Raw genomic sequence first — 23,530 nt, forward strand, 5'->3', positions numbered from 1 at the left:
CTTCAGTTAATTTCCATGAAAGGAAGAAACATCCCATATTTAAATAACGTGTTCCTCTACAATCTAATGTTTCCAGATTCAAATTCTTTCAGCCGTATGTTTATAGTCAAATTTTGGGTAATTCTAATGGCTCTAAACGATGTTTAATGCTGGATCACTTTCCTTACCGTCCTTGAGGTGGGAGGGGCAGATGGACTTGTTAGTGACATGATTTCTTGAATGGCCAACCTCAGCTTCAGCCTGTGCAGAGGATTGCTAATGCCAATTTCACGCTGTATTTCTGTGTCAGACAAGGCTGACATGATAGCACCACTTTTCACATTTGCTCGGCAAGCAGCCACGTACCAGGCTGGCATCCCAACCCACAGCTGAAACACAGAAAAGGATGTAAACAGGATCTGCAAAACATTCCCAACTCCAAACCCTTAAATTCTTTAGGGGTCTGTACACTGAGGGGATTTTTTTTATGTACTTTGGAAGGACCACTTACCTCCAACCACACAACCACAGTAGGCCCATCCCACTGTGCAAAAGGCAAACCTTGTCTTCTGGCTTCCTCTAGCAACTCATGCCTACAATTACAGAAATAGTGATTAGTTATAATAGATGTTGCAATTTGAATACTGAATTCAATTTATTATCTCTTTTCCAATATTTAACTTAGGCCTAAGGCTATATGATATACCCACTAAGGCAGCTACAGCACATGTACAGGGACTACGTGGGGAGGAAACTGAAGTGCACAGGAAATTTGAGAGCAGCAGAGATGCTGGAGCTTGCCTTTCAGAAATGTGTCTGAAACAGCTACTGACACTCTAACCAACACTGCCAGCACAACGTGGAGATGTCAGACTTATTTGGCAGTCAGATTCTCAGTTCCTCAAGCTTTTTGTTCAGCAGATTAGGCTGACCCAAAGTAGTCCTTTTCCCTAAACGTGCAGATTTGAAACCTGCGGCAATACACGAGCACATGTCCATCAGGCTGTCAGGGCTGCAGACTGGGACAGCAACCATTTAACTGGGAAATTTCAGCCTGCACCAGCCAGCCTGTCAGGATTTCAGGCACAGCTTCAGACAGCCATTATATTCAGAGAGCCATGCTCTGGCAATTATACTCCAAAGGGCTGGGTACAGCTTTCATCTCCTGGGATGACACCATTTCCTTTGTTATTCTGAAACAGAAGAGCCTGAGGTTTAATATTGACAATTCAGCTTACAGAAACAATGGAAGCTCACAAGATCCCTATAAATAGCTGCCAAAAATGTCTGATAAACCAAAAGACAAACAGTAGTGCTGGGGCTATAAGCATGCAATGCTGCTTGGATATGCCCGTCTGGAAAAATGGATAAAGTCTGGAAAAAAGCATATTTATGCTGCCCTTCAAAGCTAGTTGCATGTGGTTATGTCTCCACTGACTCCCCTTAGAAGTTCTGAAAAAACAGCTTCACCTAATTAGTGTTTTTACTGGTTTATGCTTTTTATTTCTTCCTGCAAGTGTAGGAGATAATTAAGAAGATAAACAGCAACACTACATTATGTATTTATCATCTTCTCACTACTTAAAACAAAATCTCCTCTTGCCTTCTGAACTGTAACACGGGATAGATCTAAGATAATAAAATATTTAGAAGTTACAGAGATCAGTTATTATATTGATTACTGACAGACCAGGAGCTTTTTTGGCTACCACTACAAAGTGGATGTGTAGTGTTCAGCACTTTTAGGATCCTCATGTTCTATTGGCAGATAACTAAATACTGAAAAGCAATCAACGAAGTAATAAATATACTAGCAACTGTTTTATCAATAGATAGTACTTCCCCACCTGCATGCCAAGAAATTCCTATTGCTCTGGAATAACCTCCTGATAATTTATCCTATTGAAATGTGCTGCCCAGGAATGGAAAAAGGGGAGGAAGGAAGGGACTGTCAGATTACTGGTTACAAATAATCATTCTAAGGTACCATTTAAGACCAAAGAATTAAGGTGTAACAGTGCTCAGCACTCAGCAGCTCAACAGTCAGATTTCACTAACTGAGAAGACTGTAAAAGCTAATACATATTTGTACACTTCAAAAAAAATACATGTTTCTAAACTGAGAATAAAGGATCAGCTATTTTCCTGCTTCTATGGAACACATTACATTCACCTCACAAATGACTAGCCCTGAACACATTCAGTTCTGCTTCATTTTGTTGCTTAAAGATTTTAAAATGAGACAAGGAAATTAATCAGACAACAGAATTAAATGCTTAATACTGTATTTGCCAGAAAGGAATAACAATGTTTTTTTCCCAAGTAGTTTCACTTCAAAATTGGTTGTCTTTGTCTTCATTTTTGGAGGTTTGCATGGAGTTCAGAGAATTTTACTGCAATTTCTATTAGTTTTGTAAGTCTCACAACATGTGTACTTCAGGTTAACCATGAACCAGTAAATCCTTTGGAGTAGTCCAGGGAATAGATCAAAAATGGAAGGAGAGATCACAATGCAAACTTGAAACTCATGGTGGTGTGATATGCAGAAAAGAACTGTGTGGCTGGGAGTGTTACGTGATGGAGGCAAACGTAGAATTAGAAACAAAGAAAAAAATGTTTATGAGGGAACTTTATGCAGAAATTATTCAATGGATCTGAAGAGGAATGCAACCATGAAGTGGAAAATTAATTGCAGAATTTATTCATATGCAAGAAGAGATAGAAAACTTGCTTGCAGGGGAAATCATTAAATTGAAAGCTCAAGATGTAGCTCAGGCACAAAACATCTTGCATGAAGAATTCCGAGGCAGCTGCTGTTCCATCTGCAAATGATGCATTAATGGTTTTTTCCCTATAGCAGAGAACTTCCCTTTTCCAACTATTCCCTTCCAACTTCACCAACATATTGCTACATTCCAGTAATATGTGATCAGATCCCTGAAAGATTACAACAGACAGGCCAGCAGTGTCACAGGCCACCCAACTGTACCAGCTGAGAAGTGGGTGCAAAATCCTGCTCACATCTTTGTGAGGAGAACAACATTGCAGCAGTGTTGGCAGCATTAACAGATGGGATAAACCTGGCACTGTGAAGGATAACAGAATGCCAAAGGAGAAGCTAGCTGGCTACTGGAATAACTCTTAGGTGACAAAACCAAGGGATGGATGTCTACAGACTTCATAAAAAAACTGGCTGAACTTCACTTGGAATGAGAACCCAAACATGCTGCTGCAAGAGGGGAAAGCTTGTTGTTAGACACATTCCAAGACCTCTCACACCAGCTGTGGAGAACAAAGAAACTGTGGTCATAGGGGAGGAGAAATGATGTCAAAACTGCAGGTGCTTGATGCAGTAGTGAATGCACAAGACCCTTTAAAGACCATCTGAAGCATATGTGTTTAGAATGGCTCTTGGCAGACAAGGATATGCTAACCCCACAAGGAAAATAAAGCTGCCTGGAGCAACCTCACTTTGTCACTGGATTAAGACAGCATGGGAATGGCTAAGTCCAGCCCTTGTAGCCAAAAGGGAATGCTGTATTCCAGATTTCTTGGATGGAACTGAAGAGAAGTGATTTGGAAGAAGTTCAGAATAGAGAAAACCCTGCAGTGTGGAGGAGAAGAGAGTGACACTGATGGAAGTGACAGAGTTTCAAGCTGTAGAAACTGAAAAGCAACAGTAGTAAAACATGAGATGAAAACAGACTAACTTCAGGGGAAAGTTAATGTCCTGATTATAGGCTGAGTTCAGGTACATAATAAGTCTTCTGTGTGTAACTTTAAGGAGAACTACCTTAAATTTAGGTTTGCCTTCCTTTTTGATTAATACAGTATTAAGTGTGTTGAGTTTTACACAGAAAAGCACAAATACAGTTGTGGCAAACACTGTCAATGCTACAGCTCACAAATAAAGATGAACACAACACTAAAACCAACTCAGATTTAGTAAACAAGCAACACTTTTACAAAAGTACATCCACCTTGGACACAAACTGCCACAGACACCTACTACTGCTAAACAACTTTCAAACCCCAAATTTTACAGAACTAATTTAATCTAAGCAGGGTTTAATATTTCCATCATAAAAATTCACACCATGCAAATTTAGACAAGACACTGAACTACCTTTCACACTGAACTAGATGACACTGGATTTATTTCAGCAACACATTGTCATAATATATTCTTTTGAATCTAGTATTTCCTCTCATAGTTAGGCTTTTCTTTTTTAAAAAAGAGGTTAGAGCTTTTAATATATTGCTAAAAAATCCAAATGAGATTTACCATATTTTCACAACAATCCTAATAAAGTAAATATAAACTTACCCTGTTTTTGCACTACCACATCAAATGGTAAACAAAAGGAAAATAAAATAACGAAGGAAAACTGGGATTAAACTGAACTCAAAAGCATACAAAAACAGACAAATAACATGTACTATAAATTAATTCTGTGACTATAAATAGGTTTTTGTTAGCAGACAGTGAATACTGCCCTCAGCCTGTTTGTGCACATGCTAGCAGAAATCAGAAAGATAAGCAAGCAAATAGGGATTAGAGACAACTATAAATAGCACTAGCTGTCACTGTTCCAAGCATTCAGGTAGCTGGAATTCTTTTTGCTGAATACAAGATTTTGCAAGCAAACAGTCAGGCCTGAGAATTTGTTTTAACCCACTCTCCTCCAATATCAAAATGCAATGCAATTCAGAGCAGCTGTACCCCTTTTTCTTTTTGATAATGAGCTTCTCGAGAAGGCAGCAAGGGATCTCTGACCCTTTGGGACAGTATTGCTTCCTATGCTCAGAATATTCATCAGGATTCTGAAACAGCTGCATCAAAGTGTTTTACTGGGATTTTTGAAGAGACAGATCTAGATTGTATTAATTTAATTGAATGGTAGCAAAGAGAGGGCCCTTCCAGGGCCTCAAGGGGCTCCAAGAGAGCTGGAGAGGGACTTTGGACATGGGCATGGAGGGACAGGACAAGTGGGGATGGCTTCCCACTGCAGGGGCCAGGGTTAGATGGGATATTGGGAAATAATTCTCCCCTGGGAGGGAGCTGAGACACTGGCTCAGGTTGCCCAGAGAAGCTGTGGCTGCTCCATCCCTGGGAGTGCTCAAGGCCAGGCAGGATGCAGCCTGGAGCAACCTGGGCTAGTGTAAGGTGTCCCTGCCCATGGCAGGGGATGGGACTGGATTATCTTTAAGGTCCCTTCCAACCCAAACCATTCCATGATTTGCCTCTCACAAAGTTCAAAGGGCCCTGCTGCTGCTCTCAGCAGTAAGAGTAATAAAGCATTAGGATATGAATCTTGAGCAACAGTCCTGTTTCATACCCACTTCCATGGACATGCCTGGAACAGGTACCTCCCTGGGAATAAGCATATGCCTGTATTAAACAGCATGGGAAGGCAATTCCACACTACCAGCTTTCATTTGTTTAATACAGACACTTGCCCTTTAAGCAATCAACAACACGCAGCCATCAATTACCCTGTAACCAGTAACAATGTATTTTCAAAAGACAGAATGTTTACAGGAAAAGTCATGATTTATCTGCAACTGCACTTTTAGCATTTCTTAAAGCAAGACAGTGTGAGATTGTTTTACTTGAGACTGAAATTTGTGGGTGGTATTGAGAAATACCTATATTGCTCACAGAGGAGGATTACCACTATTTAGATACGACCAGACTAAAAGTATTTATTCAACCAAGATGTGGTAGGACTTTAAAGCTCTGTAGAAAAGGGAAAATACCAGATCATAATAATGTATGATTGCCTTCAGTGTAGCAGTCTGAGGAAAAACAGCTGAGCCTTCTGTTATACAAACAAACCCACATTCCACCCTGAGTTTTCAAACCAACACAACTGCTGGTTTTCATTAGCAGTCAGCAGGCATTATTCTTATTTGTTAATAGAACTTAGGTACTGCAAGAAATCTCTCACAAAGGGAAAATTAGCACATTTTCTGTTCAACTTTTGCTGTCTGCCTTCAGCAGGCAAGTGAAAAAGCAAAGCATGTCTGATCTTCATCAGGTTTTTGACACAGTAAACGCAGCTCAACAGAAGCAACAGAAGTTCAAGGTATATGGCTCAGCTCTGGGTGAAAAAATGCAAAGAATTCCTGATCCTACTTATATAAATTGGAGTGTTTCCTGTATTACCATATAAGCCTCAAGATTTCTGCTAGTAGCAGTATCTATTTTTCACCTATGATTACAGCCTTAGCTTCATCTCTTCTGAGAACAACAAAGCAAACAAAGAGATACTCAGAAGCTGAACAGTAAAACTAAAGATTTTCTTGAACACATAGTGAAAAAATTCTCACGACTAAGAAAAGGTAGCTGCATAAAAGGGGCCATAAAATAGAAGCAGTCACAATTTGTATATAAAAATGAGGAAATCAGGGTTATATGGTGCAAGGAAAAAGAATTCAGCTGTAAAAATACATGAGAGAAAACATCAAGACAACCTTAAACAGAAGTGAAGAAATTAGTGAAGAGAGAAGCAGTTGGGAAATCTTCCAACTGAGTTAAACATAACAAATTTAGGGGAGGATTTGATAAGAGTCCATGTTTATCTCCAAGTTTCTTTATTATAGCATTCCAATAATAAGCTTTCAGCACTGAAACTTACCATGAACTATGTTACTATTAATGTTCTGGGAAAAACAGCTAAAAAAACCAACTGAGGCTTATTAGCCACAGCACCATATTCAGCAAAAATACCCAAAGCCCAAACTAACCCACACAACATTTTCAAACAAAGTGATACTTTGATAACTTACTTTTTCTGCATTTTCCTATTCTTTTCTGCCTGACCTCCAAGCTTGCTGAGACCTAATGCATCCTGAGAGGAACCATCTGCTTCTCCCATGCCACCTACAGAACAAACCCAGTTGTGTTATGTTCTCAATCAAGTATTTAATCCCTTGTACTATTACTGATCAGACATGTACAAAGCCAAACCCTCAACCCCATCCCTCTAGCTGTGCAAAACAAAACAAACCAACCTTGGCCTAGTGCTTCCTTGCTGGTTTGTCCAGGTCGTCCCTTTTCCTTCTTGCCAAACAAGCGACCAATAGAGGATTTGATCCCCTTCTTTTTGGGAGCTTTATGAAGGGAATCTTGGCTACTGTTGCTGCTACTAGGATTGCTTGTTTGCCCATCTTGAGAACCTGTTGAACTTTACCCAAAAGAAAGAGTCATAAGGGAGCCCACGTACCCAAACTCACTAGTGTGAGAAACAAGTTCTGTGCAAGTCAATCAAAGTTCAGTGACTCACTAATGACATCTAATTACAGCTTTCAAAGTGCTGGCAATTTTGCAAGTTACTTCTAAATTTGTAGCTAAATTCCAACTTAAAGAGTGGAATTGCACATTTTTCATTTCCTAAACATGAAGCAAACTTAATGCAGATTTGAATACCACAAGAATTCTCCATGTGAAGACTACACTAAAATCCTACAGGCTGAACAGCTTTGCAGACTGATGATGTGAAATACTGAGTTACTGGCAGGTCTGACTGATTCACAGCTACTTACTTCCTAATGTCCCTGATATCTTCATGGCTCACTGTATGCAAAGCTCCTTTTTGGACTCTGTCCAAGCGCAAGGACCGAGGTGAAGCAGGTGGTGATGTCTCACATTTTATTGTGGTTTTATCATCTCGTACCTCTTCTCTGGAAGCTGGAGACTAATGAAGAAGGAATAAAAACTTGAGGGATTACTTGGAAATGCCAAAACATGAATGCTACACAAAATATTGAAAGGGAAAATCAATTATTTCAGTGACAAAGGATCATTCTTGCCCTTAAAATTCTGCAGTTACCTAGTTTTTTGCTTGACTTTTTGCTAAATTTTGCTACCTTCAGTGACAAAACTACTAAATTTCAGCCTGAGCTCATGAAATGAGCAAGTAGCATTCATCTTTAGTTCTTAGCTCTATGAATGAATCAAAGTAATGTCTTCAGCACCATAAAATTAATGTACCTTCAGTTTGAGCAAGTGCAAAGAGAAAACCAAAGAGTCCTGGTGAAAAGAATCATTAGCAAGATTACCAACTCTGAAGTTAGCTTCTACACACCAGTGGCTACAGATGATCTTCAAAATTGGAGTAACAGAAATTAAGACTTTCTTGTGTGCAATATTGATGCATGAAGACTGCAAAATAGTGGTTACAAACACAGCAGCACAACACAGCACCAGCAAAAAAAGCCAAACAAACAAGAAAACCCACAAAACAAACCCACACTAATGCTAAGATGATAAGCCATAATCTTGCTTCATTACAGAGTTACTCTGCAAATGCTTTCCTTTATGTTCCTGTTACCCATCAGTGTCTGGGGACAGGGAAGGAGATGAAGGGGCACACCATTAAATAAAGATTTTTACCTTTCTACGGTGTTTCCTTAAATCACTAGGCTGATAGATGCATGCAAAGAAAAGAAATTTGGAAAAGCTGTATTTATTGTCAACTGCAGCACAGACTGAAACAACTAGTACAACAAAACATATCAGGGAGAATATAAGTAACAATTACAACAATGGCACAAAGATACTGAGTATGAAGTACTCTTCAAACCACAGATTATTTAAAACATATCCTTGAAGAGAGGAAAAGGGAAAAAAAAGAAATAAACACGGTTGGTTATCTACAAAAGTGCCACAGATGTTTGAGGGTATTGGTACCACAGGCAAATTAGCACACAAAATGTGCAGTGTTTTCAGCGAGAAAAGCAGTCAAGTGCATGGGGGTGTAAAGTGCTGCTTTTAAAAGGTGAGAGCACTTCAGTCATGTGTCAGGGACCTGTCTTGAACCTGCATGGGATCCACAGCAGCCTAAACACATTGTCTGCACTGTCTCTTCTCAACTTAGTGATTTCTGCAGCTGCTTCCTATGTAGCACAAAAAGCAGCCAATATTTAGTAGCTGTGAAATACAGAGTGCCAACTATAGCTGATTTCTATCCAATAACAGCATTCTGTTCTTTTGACGAAGTTTAAAGTGCTGGAAATGTTTGAACAAGAGTTCACCACTACTTTTATTCTATACTATCTATCTCACTCCCTAGGTACTGCTCACCTCTGTCAGCTCCAGCAACCCTGAGTTACACAGACAAGTTATGCAGACTGAAGCTGACAAAAGTTTAATTTAGATAATTTGGTTAATAGTTCTCATTATTTAAAAAGGCTGTAACTAAAAATAAAGCCAGGCCCCTTTGAAGTGGGTGTTGCTTCCCTCCCACAAAGGACAACTTTTAATCACTTTTCATTTAGAACACATGTAAAGTCTGCTGCATTATATGTAAAGTGTTGTTCAATCTGACTGCAAAGTCCTCCATTAGTAAGTCATAAGTTTATTGAATCATAGAAGGGACCTTTAAAGGTGATCCAGTCCCTCCCCAAGTTCCTGACAAAGCACAGCAGACTCATTTTACCCTCGCTGGATCTTTCATCTATCAAATCTGATGACCCATAAAAATGAAGATCTTTACATATGGAATGAAAATTGTCCATAAGAACTGGTCAAGAGAGCTGTAAGGCTTCACAGTTTGTCATGTTGGTGCTTTTTAATCATGAGGGGCTTTCAACTGCATAACCATCACTGCAGGTAGCATTAAGCCAATTTGCCTACATGATCAAAAACTAATGCAGGTCTCTATTAAAACATTGAAAAACAATGCAGAACAACTCACTCAGCCTAATAATTCATAACAGCTGTTCTGAAACTTTCTAGAAAGCCCTTGCTCTGTAATTCTAGAAGTACAGCTTCCTTTCACAAATCAGTTGCCAGCTACAAAAATGTGAGACAAATGCAACTGAAAACACTAGATCAAGTGACCTTGATTCACAATTATAATCTAAAGTGAACTTAATTACAGCTCACTTTTCAATTACACTACATTTTAACACACGACACATTCTCCTCATTTTGGAGAAAATCGCTACTGCAATTTGTAGATGGTTTTCTGTACAAGCAATTAGCTTAGTGTGAAATGTCAGAAGATAAAGCACTCCACATTATGAGTTATGATAGTTTTATTTAAAAGAAGTGTGCTTGACCCTGGCTAGAACTATTATAGTGATGTTTTTAAGTTCAAATAAGGTAAAATCATTCCTTTGCATGAAAAAAGAAGACTTGGTATATGCACACATTCATTTTAAAAAGCCAGCAGAAGTTGTTAGCTGAAATATTTGTTTTCAAACTCTCTTTCCTATAAGAGACCCAAATGAGCCCAAGCATCTGCAGTCCAGCTGCTCTCAGTGCTGGGTAGCAGCACTCCCTGTCTACTGATTGGTCTGGCTTAGGAATGATCCAAGTGCAGTAATCCAAGACAGTAAGGTACAGTATGTGTAGTGTTGCATGTTCCGAATGCAAGTGCAAATCTGGAGTCAAGATAATGTGTCTAGATAAACCAAAAAAGAAGCTTTTCCTGGAGAGTGCTTGCAAATAAATACCACTATACAAGATGCTCCTTAGTGAGAGGCTTCCCAAATAGGAGAAACTCTGGTTTGCTTAACATTTGCCTAAAAATAAGAAAGGGGAAACCTTGCATCTTGTTTTTATAGATGGGTGGGTTTACATGCACCAAGCAGCTCCTAGAAGGATTACTTTTTCTAAGCAGTCAAAGGAATGGATCCATCTCTCTCTACTTGCTGACCTGCTAAGCCCAAGCTACTCTTTCATCAGGTTCCAGGTCTAACAGGTACTTCTTTTACCTACCAGCCTTGATAGCCTCAACCAAGCCACCAGCACTCATTAGAACAGCTGTGACACCATCACGATCTTCAATATTAATGCAATATATGCAAATCATCTTTTAGCAGAATGTTTAAGTGCAATAGTGGACTGCTAAAAACAAAGTTTAAAGTAGAGGGACAAAGTGTTTGCTGTACCAGAGGTTGAAAAGAAAACATTATTTCTGCTAGGAAGAGGAATCTGAAAAAAGACCATAACAACAGAAGGAATACTTAGGCACGAGATGTTGACCAAATAATAGACTTGAGTCCTAATTATTATGACTTATCTTACACTTTTTATAGAAGTTGAAAGGAAGCAGTAGAAAAACCTAGAGAAAGGAAAAATACAGCTGAGTAAGAAGGAGAGGAAGGGAAAAAAAATAAATCAAACAACCCATTTCCTAGAGAAAAGAAACTTCCAAAAAACCTGAAGGACATGGATACTTACCAGTGTCATGATTCCTAATCTGTCCACTTCCCGAGCTGGACTGTGTGGGATCCTCCTTGGGGTGGAGCGGCCACTGCCAGGGGGGGAAGAGCCAGCAAGGGAACCAGTGGCATAGGGAGGAGGAATAGAGCTCATGGACCGGAATCGGCCATGGCCATCCAGACTGCCACTGCCCACTCTGCTCTCAATCTCCTCTGCACGCTGCTCTGTGTTCTCCTTCTCCTCTTGGATAAGTCTAAAAGGAAAAGGTGTTTCAAAGGAACATGAACTCAGACAAGGACCACACAAAGAGAATGGCTGACTCAGGCAGTAGAACAACAGCCACGTGGAAAAATTACCATTTCCCAAGTAATTTTTATCAAAACCTTAACAGCAGATAGGCCATACCTAATCTCCTTGTTGATTGCATCCAACTGTTCTTGAAGCATTATGGCCAAAGTCTGAGCATCAGCCTGACCACTTGGGGACAGCAGATCAACTGAACTGAATATAGTCTCCCTATCATCCTCGACATCAGACACATCAACATCACTTTCAAATGCTTGTGCCACGTTTGCCAACACACTTGCTTGCTGGGCTCGCTCCCAATCCTGCTCGTTCAGAGTCTGAACCTAAAAGAAGTCATAAAAAAAAATAAAATCCAAACTCAAATGGGAAAAACATGACATTTCTCCTGTTTTAATTTCTGTAAGTGCACTTACACGCTGAATGCAGCCATCAAGACAGCAATGGTTAGAGAAACGTGAAAAAAAGCTATAATGTAGAAAAGCTTTAAATTTCACTTAACTGGAAGATGCAAAGTGGACAGGCTCGTTGGACAAATTAAAACATTACATAGCTTGGCTATGCACACTGTAAATCACAGAAGAATTTTGCTATCAATTCCATGGGAATTTTGGAATCAGCTTTACATAGTGATAACTTGAATACTGAAAGGGACTTTCAGAACAGTCACACGTCAGATTAACGCAAAGACACCAAAGCAGGACTGTTTCAAACTGTATTCTACATAATTACAAACCAAAATTGGAGTTCAAAACCATAATCTTGCAAGTATTTGCTAACAATTCAAAATACTAGGAACTGTGCATCGGTTAGTAAAACAGGATCTAGAAAGTTTATTGCTTGGTCCTCCAATTCTAACAACTCCTTGCAATTGATCAGCCTCATAATCTAATTTGTTGCCATGGTTTTATTTGTGTTTTCATTTCAGATTTCTTTTACCTTTGAAGGTTCATCTCTGAGAGCTGCCAAACGTCCCTTCTGGGGACGCCTCAGCACGGCTGAGGTGCCATAGGAGTCTGTGTGAGTGTCCCCCACGGGGGAAGATGTCACAGGGAACCTGAAGTCTGGTCGGCTGGAACATAAATGAATAGTTGATTCTTACAAAGGGATGGGAAAGGTGGAAAGAAACGAGAAAAAAAATAAAATCACCCAAATGCTTCCTCTCGTCCCACCAATGTCAGTATCTTTTAAGCAGTATAAAAGCTGCTTTATAGGCTCTATAAAACATACATTTTACAGCTGTGGTGTAGTGGTGTTGCATGGCCAGGTTTTGACAGGGGGGCTAAAGGAGTGGCTTCTGTGAGGAGCTGCTAGAAGCTTCCCCATGTCCAGCAGAGCCAATGCCAGTGGCTCCAGGATGGACCCACCACTGCAGCAAGGCCAAGCCCGTCAGTGTTGGTAGCAATGCCTCTGGGATAACAGGTTTAAGACAGGAAAAAAGTTATTGCACCGAAGTAATTGCAGCCAGAAAAGAGATGAGTGAGACTATGTGAGAGGAACAACTCTGCAGACACCAAGGTCAGTGGAGAAGGAGGAGGAGGAGGTGGTCCAGGCACCAAAGCTGAGAATCTCCTGCAGTCTGTGATGAAGACCATGGTGAAGCATCTGTGCCCCTGCAGCCCAGGGAGGTTAGCAGGGTGCAGAGATCCACCTGCAGCCCACGGAGTGTCTGCTGTGACAGCATTCAGTGAGTGATGTCTCCTGGTGCTTAGCTCAACCCATGAACCTTTGGTACATTTTCTCTGCCCTGTCCATTTGCAGAGGGGAGTGACAGAACTGCTCTGGTGGGTGCCTGGCATCCAGCTAGGGGCAACCCACTACACATGGCTCAAGTGATTTCACTTTTAATTGGCAAAATTACACTTAGTAAAGTGACTTGAAAGAAACAGAAAATCATTAACTGCAATTAAGTGCTGGTACCTATGATGAAGTGATGTGGCTCTGAGTCTCACTTGGTCATTTTCAGCTCTTAATGCATCAACATTTAATACAAGTTGATCCTGTAAAAATAGATAAAATACATAATAATACACTTTAAAAGAGTAAGTGTCCAATACGGATTTATAAACTGACATTTATGGGTTTGATCTTATTTCTGTGAAACTCAGAAAGAGCAGATTTTAAAACACAGCCATCAACAATGGAAAAATTGGGTTTGCTACACACAGTACAGCACTGTCACAAAAGGGCATCCCAGAATAATCCTGTTGCATCTCTACACTGACTCCAGTCATGACACTATATATTTTAAAACTAGCTATGAAATCAAATTCATATATTCCTAACTATTATAATTGATAATAAGAAGAAACAAGAAGATTTTTCAAGCTCTCTGCACAAAACGTTATAAAAGTGTTCACTTTTAACTTGAGCATTTTGTATGCTCTAGAAACTCAGAATTTAACAGCAGAGAAATCCAATGAATGATAAAGCAGCAAGAGACTAATAAAAAGTGCCTGATGATGAACATCTGTGCCTTGGGTGAAAATCTGCACAGACCAGAACAAAACATTCTGAATGCATTCATTTAACTCCCAGAAGCACAACCTCTACAGCCTGACCTAGAGACTTACTAGAATGACTTGGGGAGGTGCAATACACCTGTGATTTCATAAGCTACAACAGGTATTGTTTCAGAACAGTGTGGCCACAAAATGAGTTCCACTGCTCCAGGATGAGCAAGGAAAGGAACCACTGTTACTCAAGGAGGGAACTTGTCAGCCCCAGGACAAGCAAAACACCAGACAGCTGCTGTTGCTAAGGAGCAGCCAAGTCTAATAAATATTTCTCTCACCGCTCCTCAATCCTTAAAACTTAAAAGACACTTTGATCAGTAGCATAAGCATTTCATGATATCCACTGCTTTAAGAAAAATATTATGGGAAAATACCCAATATTCAAAGTATTTCTTCCTCTTTTTGCTGTTCAAAATCATAAGTGCAACAGTATAAAAACACAATCTCCAAACTTTGGCTAATTGCCAACAACATTCAGGTGCTTTACATATTCAGGAATGTCTTAAGTCTTTGAGTAAAAATTTATGTATTACCTACAAAATCCTCATAAAACTGAGGCACACTACCAAAATGAGCAACAACAGCTCCCTACTTTCAAACAGAGCTGGGAATGTCAATTTTTATGGGGAATTAAACTCTGGTCCTGCTATGTAGCAATTATGTCCAATACAGTATTTCAGAAGTGCAGATTACCTTTTCATGCTGAAGTTCCTCTATTTGTTTTTTTGCATTCTCAATTTCCCGAAGAAGTGAATTCTAAAATAAAAGGTATCACAAATTCAGTGATTCAGATTTAGAGTCTCAAACCATGAGAAGTATCAAACAAAAAAATTCAGTTATCACTATACAAATACATCTTAAGTTACAGACACTTTATTGCTTACAGCATTTCACTTTGATTATAGTTGAAGGTTTCTCCTTCCAGGTGTACAACCCTATAAATAATGGATTTAATAACAGCACTAGTTCCATAAATTTTTAATAGCAATAGCAGCCTTTGAAAACTTCATTTGACAAAGTCTGGCTAGTAAAAAAAAAGGAATAATTAGGCTGCTAAAATAATTCCCAAGTAGTTCCCTGAGTGGTTACTAAGGCATTAGCAGCCATTATCCTTCAGTTTTCATTCTACTTGTACTTGTTTGACCTAAAATGTTACTACACAGTAATTTCTTGCATGTTCTGTACCTCCAAAACTGCAACACTCATGGACTTAAGAGCCTTCATCAGGATCAGAGCTCATCTTTATAGTTACACCACAACTTCTGAACAACTCCAGTAAATATAAACACTTATGACTTCTACAACCTCTACTCACAGCAGTTTCCAAATTCAGACTAAGAGAAATAACACTCAAGAGCTACAACAGCCAAAATGAATTTCTAGTACTGCATGTGATACCAAGGCAAAACAGAGGTGATTCCCCTTTCTGACAGGAAACTTATACCTGGGTCACTTTCTTTTCCTTTTCCACCACAGCCCAAAAGTTCTGATAATCCTATTTTCTTCAGGTCAGTAATACCTTTATTACATACTTATGATGCAAATACACTTTCATACATGAAAAAATAAATCATTCTGGGAAAAACACCAAGTGACCAGAACAAAGTCCTACAATTTTACCTGCATGTTTCTTCCCAACTTATCAGAAAACAATGACCTGGAAAAGCCTCAGCAAGAATACTTTTGTAGAAGCTGTTACTTACAGTAAAGGGCAAGTAATTTTCCTCATTATTCATGAATGTAGTTAAGGTTTGGAAGATAAAAGGTAGTTTGGGTCAACCCTAAGACACCCCTCAAGAAACTGAATCAGAAATTGACTTTCAAAAGCCCATTAGAGCAACCTTGGTGCTGTCATAAGGGCCACAAAAAGAATTTCTGAAGCAGTTGGTGGTGCTGAAAATAACTAAAAAGCACACGACAGTTTGCAGCCTTAGATGATAAATACCTTTATCACTGACTCAAAGGAGGAGAGTCAGTAGGACCTCAGCTCAGAGATAAGAGCAGGGAAAGGAATGAACTAAATCCCTGTCATGATGTGAGAGGAGCACAGTCCTGGAATTCTAAAAAGACATGTCAGATACCTGACCGATGGTTTAGGGATGAGATGACATGAATGTAAGAGAAAGCAAACATTTAGCAAAAGTCTAATACGTTGTTATATGTACTAAAGGGTTTTATTGCCTTGACTATAAAGAAAGGAAAAAAGTCACTCAGCTTTTCCTGAACCATTTCTCCAGATGGTCATTTCGCCCTCCAGTAAAAGAAACCAAGTATTTCTTTAATCCAAGACAAAATAATTCAACTCAGCATCAAGCAAAGCCTCACTTCAGAACACATTGCTTTGCTGGATGCAGAATAAGGGAGTCTAACTTAAAGGCATGGAAGAAAAATCCCTAAGGACCTAGATCTAAAAGCAGAAGGGAAAGAAAAGGAGTAAAAAGTATGTAAGAAAGTTAGATTAATTGAATGTAGGGGAAAGCTCCAAGATGTGCACTGACAATTCAGGGAACAGCCCATTTAGCTTCATATAATGAGTCTCAAAATGATCTACCTGGGAAGAAAACACAAGATTGTTTTAACTTGCAAGAATCCCACAATGACTCAGGGGAACTGGTACAGCCCAAACCAGTGGGAAATCAAAGAAACTGAACTGAAAAGGTCAAAGTTCTAGTGCTAATTCTTTAGGCCTCCTGTATTACACTGGTTGAGCCTATGCAGTGTGCACCAGTCTGCTAGGAAAGGATAAAGCTCTTAGCAGATGCCTTCCCAGCACTGCACTGCCCAGGGACAACCTCCAAAATGAACTCCAAGAACATATGTCCAAAATCCACACTGGAAAACAGCCCTGACAGCAACTACTTACGAGTAAGGACTTTGTATTTATTTGCTGAAGTTACAGACACATTGTGATATGCACAAATCACTGCAGACTGTTAAGCATCTAACTAATGTATATGCTGGAATCTGACTTGTTACCTTATCTTCCAGGGCAGCCATCCTTTCCTTGAGGTGGAGCTGGAGCCTTTCATTGGATTCAGACAGAAGCTTATCAACAGTTTCTGACAAACGTTTATTATGCTCTTCATTCATCTTCTCTCTCTGCCTAGCCTAAGATACAGAAAAGCTATTGAAACATATTCAAATTTACAGTATCTATAGCAATTTCCAGGCTGTAAAAGCTCAAATTTCTTTAATCCAAATGCATTTTCTTTAACAGAAATATTTGTCCAAAGAGGAATTGCATGTACCTCCAGGGCTCTGCAAGGGAGTGTAAGGGACATCTCAGATGCTAATAATTGTTCAAGATCAGAAGGTCAAAATTTCAGCCTAAATCTTAAGGAAATGCAGATTTTAGAACCAATCCTGTTATGTATCATCCAGGAACCAATTTTTCCCTAGTCACTTAATTCTGCATGTTTTGAATCTGTCTCTTCATCACAAAGTATAACAAGCAATAAGATATTTTCAAATTTCATCAGAGACTTTCAACTTTCCCTTGAGCTTTAAGCTTAGCCCTATACAGCAACTCAAATGTCACAGCTATCAGTCAGCCTGAACTCTGGCTTGGTTTTAAAGATGAGCACTGCTGAATGGCAGCAGCCATGAAGGGGATTAGATTCTTTCTTTCAGCTTTGCATTTTTGTCAAAATAATGTCCAGTACCCTTTGCAGTTCTTGGTTCTTTTCTTCTAGTTGTGCTTCCATCTGTCTCAGTCTCTCCTCGATATTGCCATGTCTCTCCTCAGCCTGTCAATTTGAAAGCAAAATTAGAATTTGGGGCTTTTTTCTAGGTTTCCAAAGGATACAAACATTGAAGCACAATAATATTTCTAACATGCTTTGCACAACTGCCATTTATGGTAAGACACAATGCAGAACAGATGCTTTTCTGTCACTGAAAGAACCTTGCAGGAGTTCACATGGGAAGGAGCAAAGTGATGAAACCTCTCACCCTTAAGTACCATGAATCAACCACCACTTGCAAACAAGCTTGCAACAGCAGAAGTTCATTCATATCCCCAAGAACAAAAAGAAGAATTAAAATGAAAATAAAAACTAAGTGCATTTTCAGCTTTCCTTCACTAGTCTGGACAATGTGGCCCTTTGTTAGTAATCATGACAAAGCAGAAAAGCAGCAAGCAGAAACAAGGACTAATATACAAATTCTACCTTCCTAAGCTTGGTGGTAAGTTCCAATACTTTAGCATCTTTAGCAGCAGAGCTCCCAGGAGACAAAAGGTCAGACTACAGAGCCAGTTAGGGACAGGAAAGATAACAGGGAAAGAAGTGAAACTAAGACTTTAAAAGAAAACACACACACACATGCTTGAAAAGGCTCATTTGTAGTTACTAAATATAATTCTTCAGACTTCATTATTCCATTTGCAGCCCTCTAAAAACCTTAATATTTATTAGTATCATTACTTCTCTCTCTCCCCATATTCTCATTTGGAAGAAAGCTGCATTTCCCCTTCAGAAATAGTTCATGTTTAGAAGACTTTGTGGCTATTATTAAATGCAGCAATGGAGAAGAGTCTGGAGGACACTGCCCAAGGGACTCACCTTTGTGAGAGCTGCAACTCTCTGTGCCAGCTCAGCTTCCACCTCTGGCAAGGTCTCAGCTTTCCTCAAGGTCTGCTGCAGCTTCTGCTCAGCCAGTTCCAGTCGTTCTTGCAATTGCCTATTCTTATCTTCACTCTGCGCAGGATTAAGATCAGCAAATGTTTAGGGTTAAAAATGGTAATTAATTTTCATTGAAGAGGAAGGTAAGGATACAGATCACTGCCTTTACTACACCCATGGAGAACAAACTATTCAAAACTGGTTTTACAACCAAAGATGTGGCCCAACTTCTGTTATGAATAATACTAAAAGGAGTTTCTCTTGCTGACTAAGAGTATCCTGCCTCTAATTACAAAGTGATTGGCTAAACAACCATTTCTGATTTATAAAGTTGGTCTACTTCATGTCAAGCACATGTCAAACTTCCTCTTGCACCAAGGCAACATTTACTTCTGTTGTAGTCTATAAAAATCACTACACACTACTATGCCAATATTAAAAGTTTAGCTCAGAATGAGTAATTCTATATGTGTTTCCAAGCACCTTTAATTTAAAAGTCCACGGCTATTAGGGACAACAGACCTGTTGCACCATGAAGTGCACTGAAACTCTTAATCACTTCTCCTTCCCAGTAAAACACTCATCTTCATTCCCAGGGTAAAACTCCACTTAGTGAGAAACAATCCCTCATAACAGCACATTACAGCTGATATTCATCTTCCCCAAAGTGCTTCAGTACACTCTGACCATTCATTATTTCCATTAGTTTTTATGCTGAGCAAAATGAACTTCAGCTGATTTCAAATGCCAACCTGTCGATGCATTGAGTCTTTAGTGGCAATTTCATTTTCAAGTTTATCATTGAGGTCATGCACAGATGTAGCTTCACGTTGTGCAGCGAGGTAGCGTTTCTCAAGAGTTGTGATTCTCTCTTCCATGTCTTCCTTTTGGGCCATGGTCTATGTGAGATACAAGACAGAATTCAGAATGTGAGAGAGAATTATTTAGTGGATCAAACTGGGAGGCAAAACCCACAAATAGAAATTATAATAGCTAAAAAATGAAAATTAGGTATCTGTTGTGTCAGTATAAAACAAAGCAGAAAGAATAGTCTCACTTCGGCTTGAAAGTTCAATGACTTAAAAGTGTGATTAAAATAGACTGGCCTTTCCTATCTTACACCACAGATCTGCTACTTACCTTTTCAATGGCACAAACAGCAAATTTTACTTCTTGGGGGTGGCCAGAGAGTGTTCTTGGACTTGACTAAGCTCCTTTACTATTTACTAAAGATACAGTACACTGCAGTACATGGGACCTTGGAGATCAGTGACTGATCAGTAACAGAACTGACAATCACACTGTGAAAATAAAGTGATCTTTGCAAAATGTAAACTTCATGAATAAGCTCAGCATTTTTGACAAGATCAAGCACCTCTTCAACATGTGAGTTTGTAGTGCTCAATCTCCCATACATTAATGAAATATCTAGTTATAGATATATATATAATGTAGTCATATATAGTCATAGATTTATCCTACAACAAATTTTCTTAAGCAACTGGTCTTTTAAACAAAAAGTCAGAGAACCATCACAGAATCACACAATACTCTACGCTGGACCCAGCAGGATCAAAGTCAACTCCTGGTTGGTCATGCCCTAAACAATTTTCTCCTCACCTATCAAACCAAAGATATGCTAAAGCACAAAGGTGTAACTGAGCACCAATGACAAATTCCACACACCAGTTGCACTTGTGACCACCCAAATTCTGATACTTCATTCCTCACCTCTCGCACATCTCTCTGTAACTTCGTATTCATTTCTTCTGATTTTATTAAGTCTTTCCTAGCTGTGTCAAGATCTTCTTCCAGCTCTGTTACTCTGCTAGACAAAGCAGTGAGACGTTCTTTCATTTGGGTCTGCTCTTTGTTTTGCTTATCTATGATGTCCTGGAGCTCAATCACTTTAGTCAGGTTTTCATCATGGCATAAAGAACCATCGGACGATCGCTATGAAACAGGAGAAAAATGTATTTGCATGTTACACAGGAGACTGAAAAACAAACTGTTACTCACCTGAAAACACCCTCCCTCGAGATAATTTTATTATTGGATAGACTGCAAAAACTGAAATTGTGGTAACTAAAACTTTTTAATTACATTATCACTCAAAATATTTTGTTACAGTTAATGACTAAAAAAATCAGATGTCAGTTAAACAAATATCTGTACCTTCCCATTTGTAGTTGGTGTGTTTTCCTGCTCATGATTTACATCCAGCATCCCATCTGGAAGTGTTTTCTTCTGATTATTTTGCTCTTTCAGAATCATTAACTAAAAGAAAAGTTTACACACACATGTTTCAAGTCAATTTCTTTCTCACTAAAAATATAAGGAACAGCTGCAAAAGCAAAGCAGCACAACAATTACTGACCCTACTGCAAGGTCTGTAGTAATGAAATACAGCACAGGCACTCAAAACTTTCTGCCACTGCAACCTAAACATTCTTATTTTAAAGCCACAGGAACTCTTTTTGTTGTTCTGCCCAGTTTAGGTTTTTTGGGGGGTATTTGGGGGAGGGGGGATGCAGAAGGAGCTGTCAGGGGGTTGAGGTTTACTTTTTTCCTCTCCTGCCCTTTCAAAACAACTAAGTTAAACATTAATAGTTGTTCCATTTGGCAAAAAAAATCCAAACCAAGAAGTGAAAGTGAAACTTAATAACAGACAATGTTCAAATATTGACTAAAGCACCCACAATGCACACATGAGGACTTCTCTTAAAACAGCATCTTACCTCTTTATGTGTAGTACCTAATTCTTCTTCCAACAAGCTACATCTTTCAAGTGCTACTCGTAACCTCTCCCTTACCTGAAAGGGGAATTTCCAATTATTTGAAACCATTCAAATAAAAAAGAAACCAATTTCACTTATTGCCATGTTGCCATGTCCTTTCAGCTAATAAATGACACTATTTCCATTTCACTTTGAGACCTGCTAAATCTGAGTCAGTACTAATGACAACACATGCTACAAAAAACTTAGTTAGATAATGTGTATCTTAAAAATCTGTATTTTCCCTTTTTGTCATAAGCCAATAGTATCTCAACATCAACTGTACACTTAAGCAAGAATTAAACATACCCACAACTTGCTTGTCCTTTTGCAAGACACAGAGTGTATGTTTTAATTTATTTACAGCACAGAACAAGACAGAATTCCACTTTAAATGATTTGCCCGAATTTATACACAAGTGTCACAAAAGTTAGGCAAACTGTGAGCTGGCAACACTTCACAGTGAACTTCACCACGTGCATATCCTGCTGCCAATATCAGGCACAACTGAAGGGAGGAGTTCCTTTAGTTCAGCTCTGTATCACAGTGTAAGCAGATTCCTCTCCTCCTGTTCCCTCTAGTGCATTTCTTGTATTACATAATCAAAAGGCTAAATCCTGACATTGGATGGGTAAGCACAACTGTATGTGTTCCTACAACAAATACACTGCCCCTGAACCATGCTCAGTTTACATTAGCACAGTTAATGAAGTACTAGAATAAATACAGCACCTTGCTTTAGTGCAACATTAATTACTGATGTAGTTACAGCAAAGTCTTTATCTCCAGACTGAGAAAGTCCAGAGAGTTCTAGAGCTTTAGGAGGAACACTGCATGGGCCACGCAAAGGGAAGAGGGGACAGGATGAGATGTTGTTAGGTACAGTATTTCATTACCTTTTCATCAAGCGCTTTATGGTGCTCAAATAAAGATTTTAGTGCTTTGAGAACTTCTACTTCACTAGAAACTCCTGCTGGAGACTGAGCTTGTCTCTTGACCACAGTCATCCTGAGAGATCGCTCGTGCCTGGAGACAAGACACTCCAAATGTTCCAGTAATAGCTAAAACAACAACAACAAAAGAACTACATTTATTCTTGTCCTGCATAGCTGCAGAAAACTTTGCCTCCTAAAACATCAAGAGCTCTAAACCTCAAATCTCAGAGACAAAGAATATTGTATCAAGTGTAAGGACCTGTTTTTAACATGAGACCTGTGTTAGCAGTGTGAGCTGCTCCAACAGATCACTGCAATCTGCCCACTCTACTCCTCTCATCTTGGGAGTTGTATGATTACAAAACTTTAACGAGGAGCAGCTGAGTGGCAGATAGCAGTGCAGTCTTACAAGCTTTTCCTGATTCTGCACAGCAGGATTTGGAGCTGTGCATAAACTCCCAAACTTGCTTCATCAACACACATTTACACTTCCAGGGGGATTCACGTTCAAGTATCAGGGGAAAAAAATCCTTTTAGCTTTTCAAATTCAACATTCAATGTTTTCAGGCCTGTAGCTGGATGCTTTAACTGGTGAGCTTGGGGAAGACAAGGAACTAACCCTTGTATTATTCCTTTCTGCTTTCAGCTCAGCGATTTCTTCTTCCCTTTCGAGCAGCTGCTCCCTGCATACATTTAGCTCTTTTGTAAGCGCTGCAAATTCCTGAAATAAACCAGACAGAAATATAAGCACATCAAATATCAGGATATAGTGAGAGTGGATTCATATGAACACTTGACATCATTTCTCGAAGCATTCAAAGCCCACAGAGTCCTACAGTCATGCTTAGTTCAAACACCTAAAACTGTTAACGCTGCCAACTGTAAAGACAAAAGATGTTTGACCAAGACTTGTTTGTCTCTCAGGGCAATTATCTGAGTTGGGGTTTCCCTGGTAAGCAAAGGGGAAAAACATATTTGTAATGCACTTTGTTATGGTTTCAAAGAGTTGCTGGTTTTGTGTGGTGATTTTTTTCTGCTGAGGGAGACACGAAAACCAGAACACTAAGTACAGGAAAATAAAGAAACCAGAAAACAAATTTCAAGTCAGTATTTAATTGTGAGTGACAATGCATAACCTGACACCCATCAGAGCTCAGCTATATACAGGAATTCCATTTACTCCTTCTTTCAAACCCCACAAATTGGAACTGAAGCAGCTCT

General features: G+C 39.2%; 1 protein-coding gene across 1 annotated transcript in view; it reads right to left on the minus strand.

Annotated features, from left to right (window-relative positions):
- The window catches only part of PPFIA1 (protein tyrosine phosphatase, receptor type, f polypeptide (PTPRF), interacting protein (liprin), alpha 1), a 51,580-nt gene that overhangs the window by 10,902 nt on the left and 17,148 nt on the right, over window positions 1-23,530 (minus strand). The window contains exons 3-21 of the mRNA XM_009084593.1: window positions 22,929-23,030; window positions 22,271-22,435; window positions 21,335-21,409; window positions 20,772-20,873; window positions 20,328-20,549; window positions 19,349-19,495; window positions 18,537-18,671; window positions 17,637-17,720; window positions 16,951-17,082; window positions 14,668-14,730; window positions 13,346-13,458; window positions 12,398-12,530; window positions 11,561-11,784; window positions 11,174-11,408; window positions 7,528-7,679; window positions 6,997-7,169; window positions 6,772-6,865; window positions 491-572; window positions 168-368 (exon numbers count right to left, since the gene is read on the minus strand). Coding sequence (XP_009082841.1) covers window positions 168-368; window positions 491-572; window positions 6,772-6,865; window positions 6,997-7,169; window positions 7,528-7,679; window positions 11,174-11,408; window positions 11,561-11,784; window positions 12,398-12,530; window positions 13,346-13,458; window positions 14,668-14,730; window positions 16,951-17,082; window positions 17,637-17,720; window positions 18,537-18,671; window positions 19,349-19,495; window positions 20,328-20,549; window positions 20,772-20,873; window positions 21,335-21,409; window positions 22,271-22,435; window positions 22,929-23,030 — 2,634 coding nt within the window. The remainder of the gene's footprint in view (window positions 1-167; window positions 369-490; window positions 573-6,771; window positions 6,866-6,996; window positions 7,170-7,527; window positions 7,680-11,173; window positions 11,409-11,560; window positions 11,785-12,397; window positions 12,531-13,345; window positions 13,459-14,667; window positions 14,731-16,950; window positions 17,083-17,636; window positions 17,721-18,536; window positions 18,672-19,348; window positions 19,496-20,327; window positions 20,550-20,771; window positions 20,874-21,334; window positions 21,410-22,270; window positions 22,436-22,928; window positions 23,031-23,530) is intronic.

This window comes from Acanthisitta chloris, unplaced genomic scaffold (genome assembly GCF_000695815.1).
Source record: "Acanthisitta chloris isolate BGI_N310 unplaced genomic scaffold, ASM69581v1 scaffold33791, whole genome shotgun sequence".
NCBI lineage: Eukaryota > Metazoa > Chordata > Aves > Passeriformes > Acanthisittidae > Acanthisitta > Acanthisitta chloris.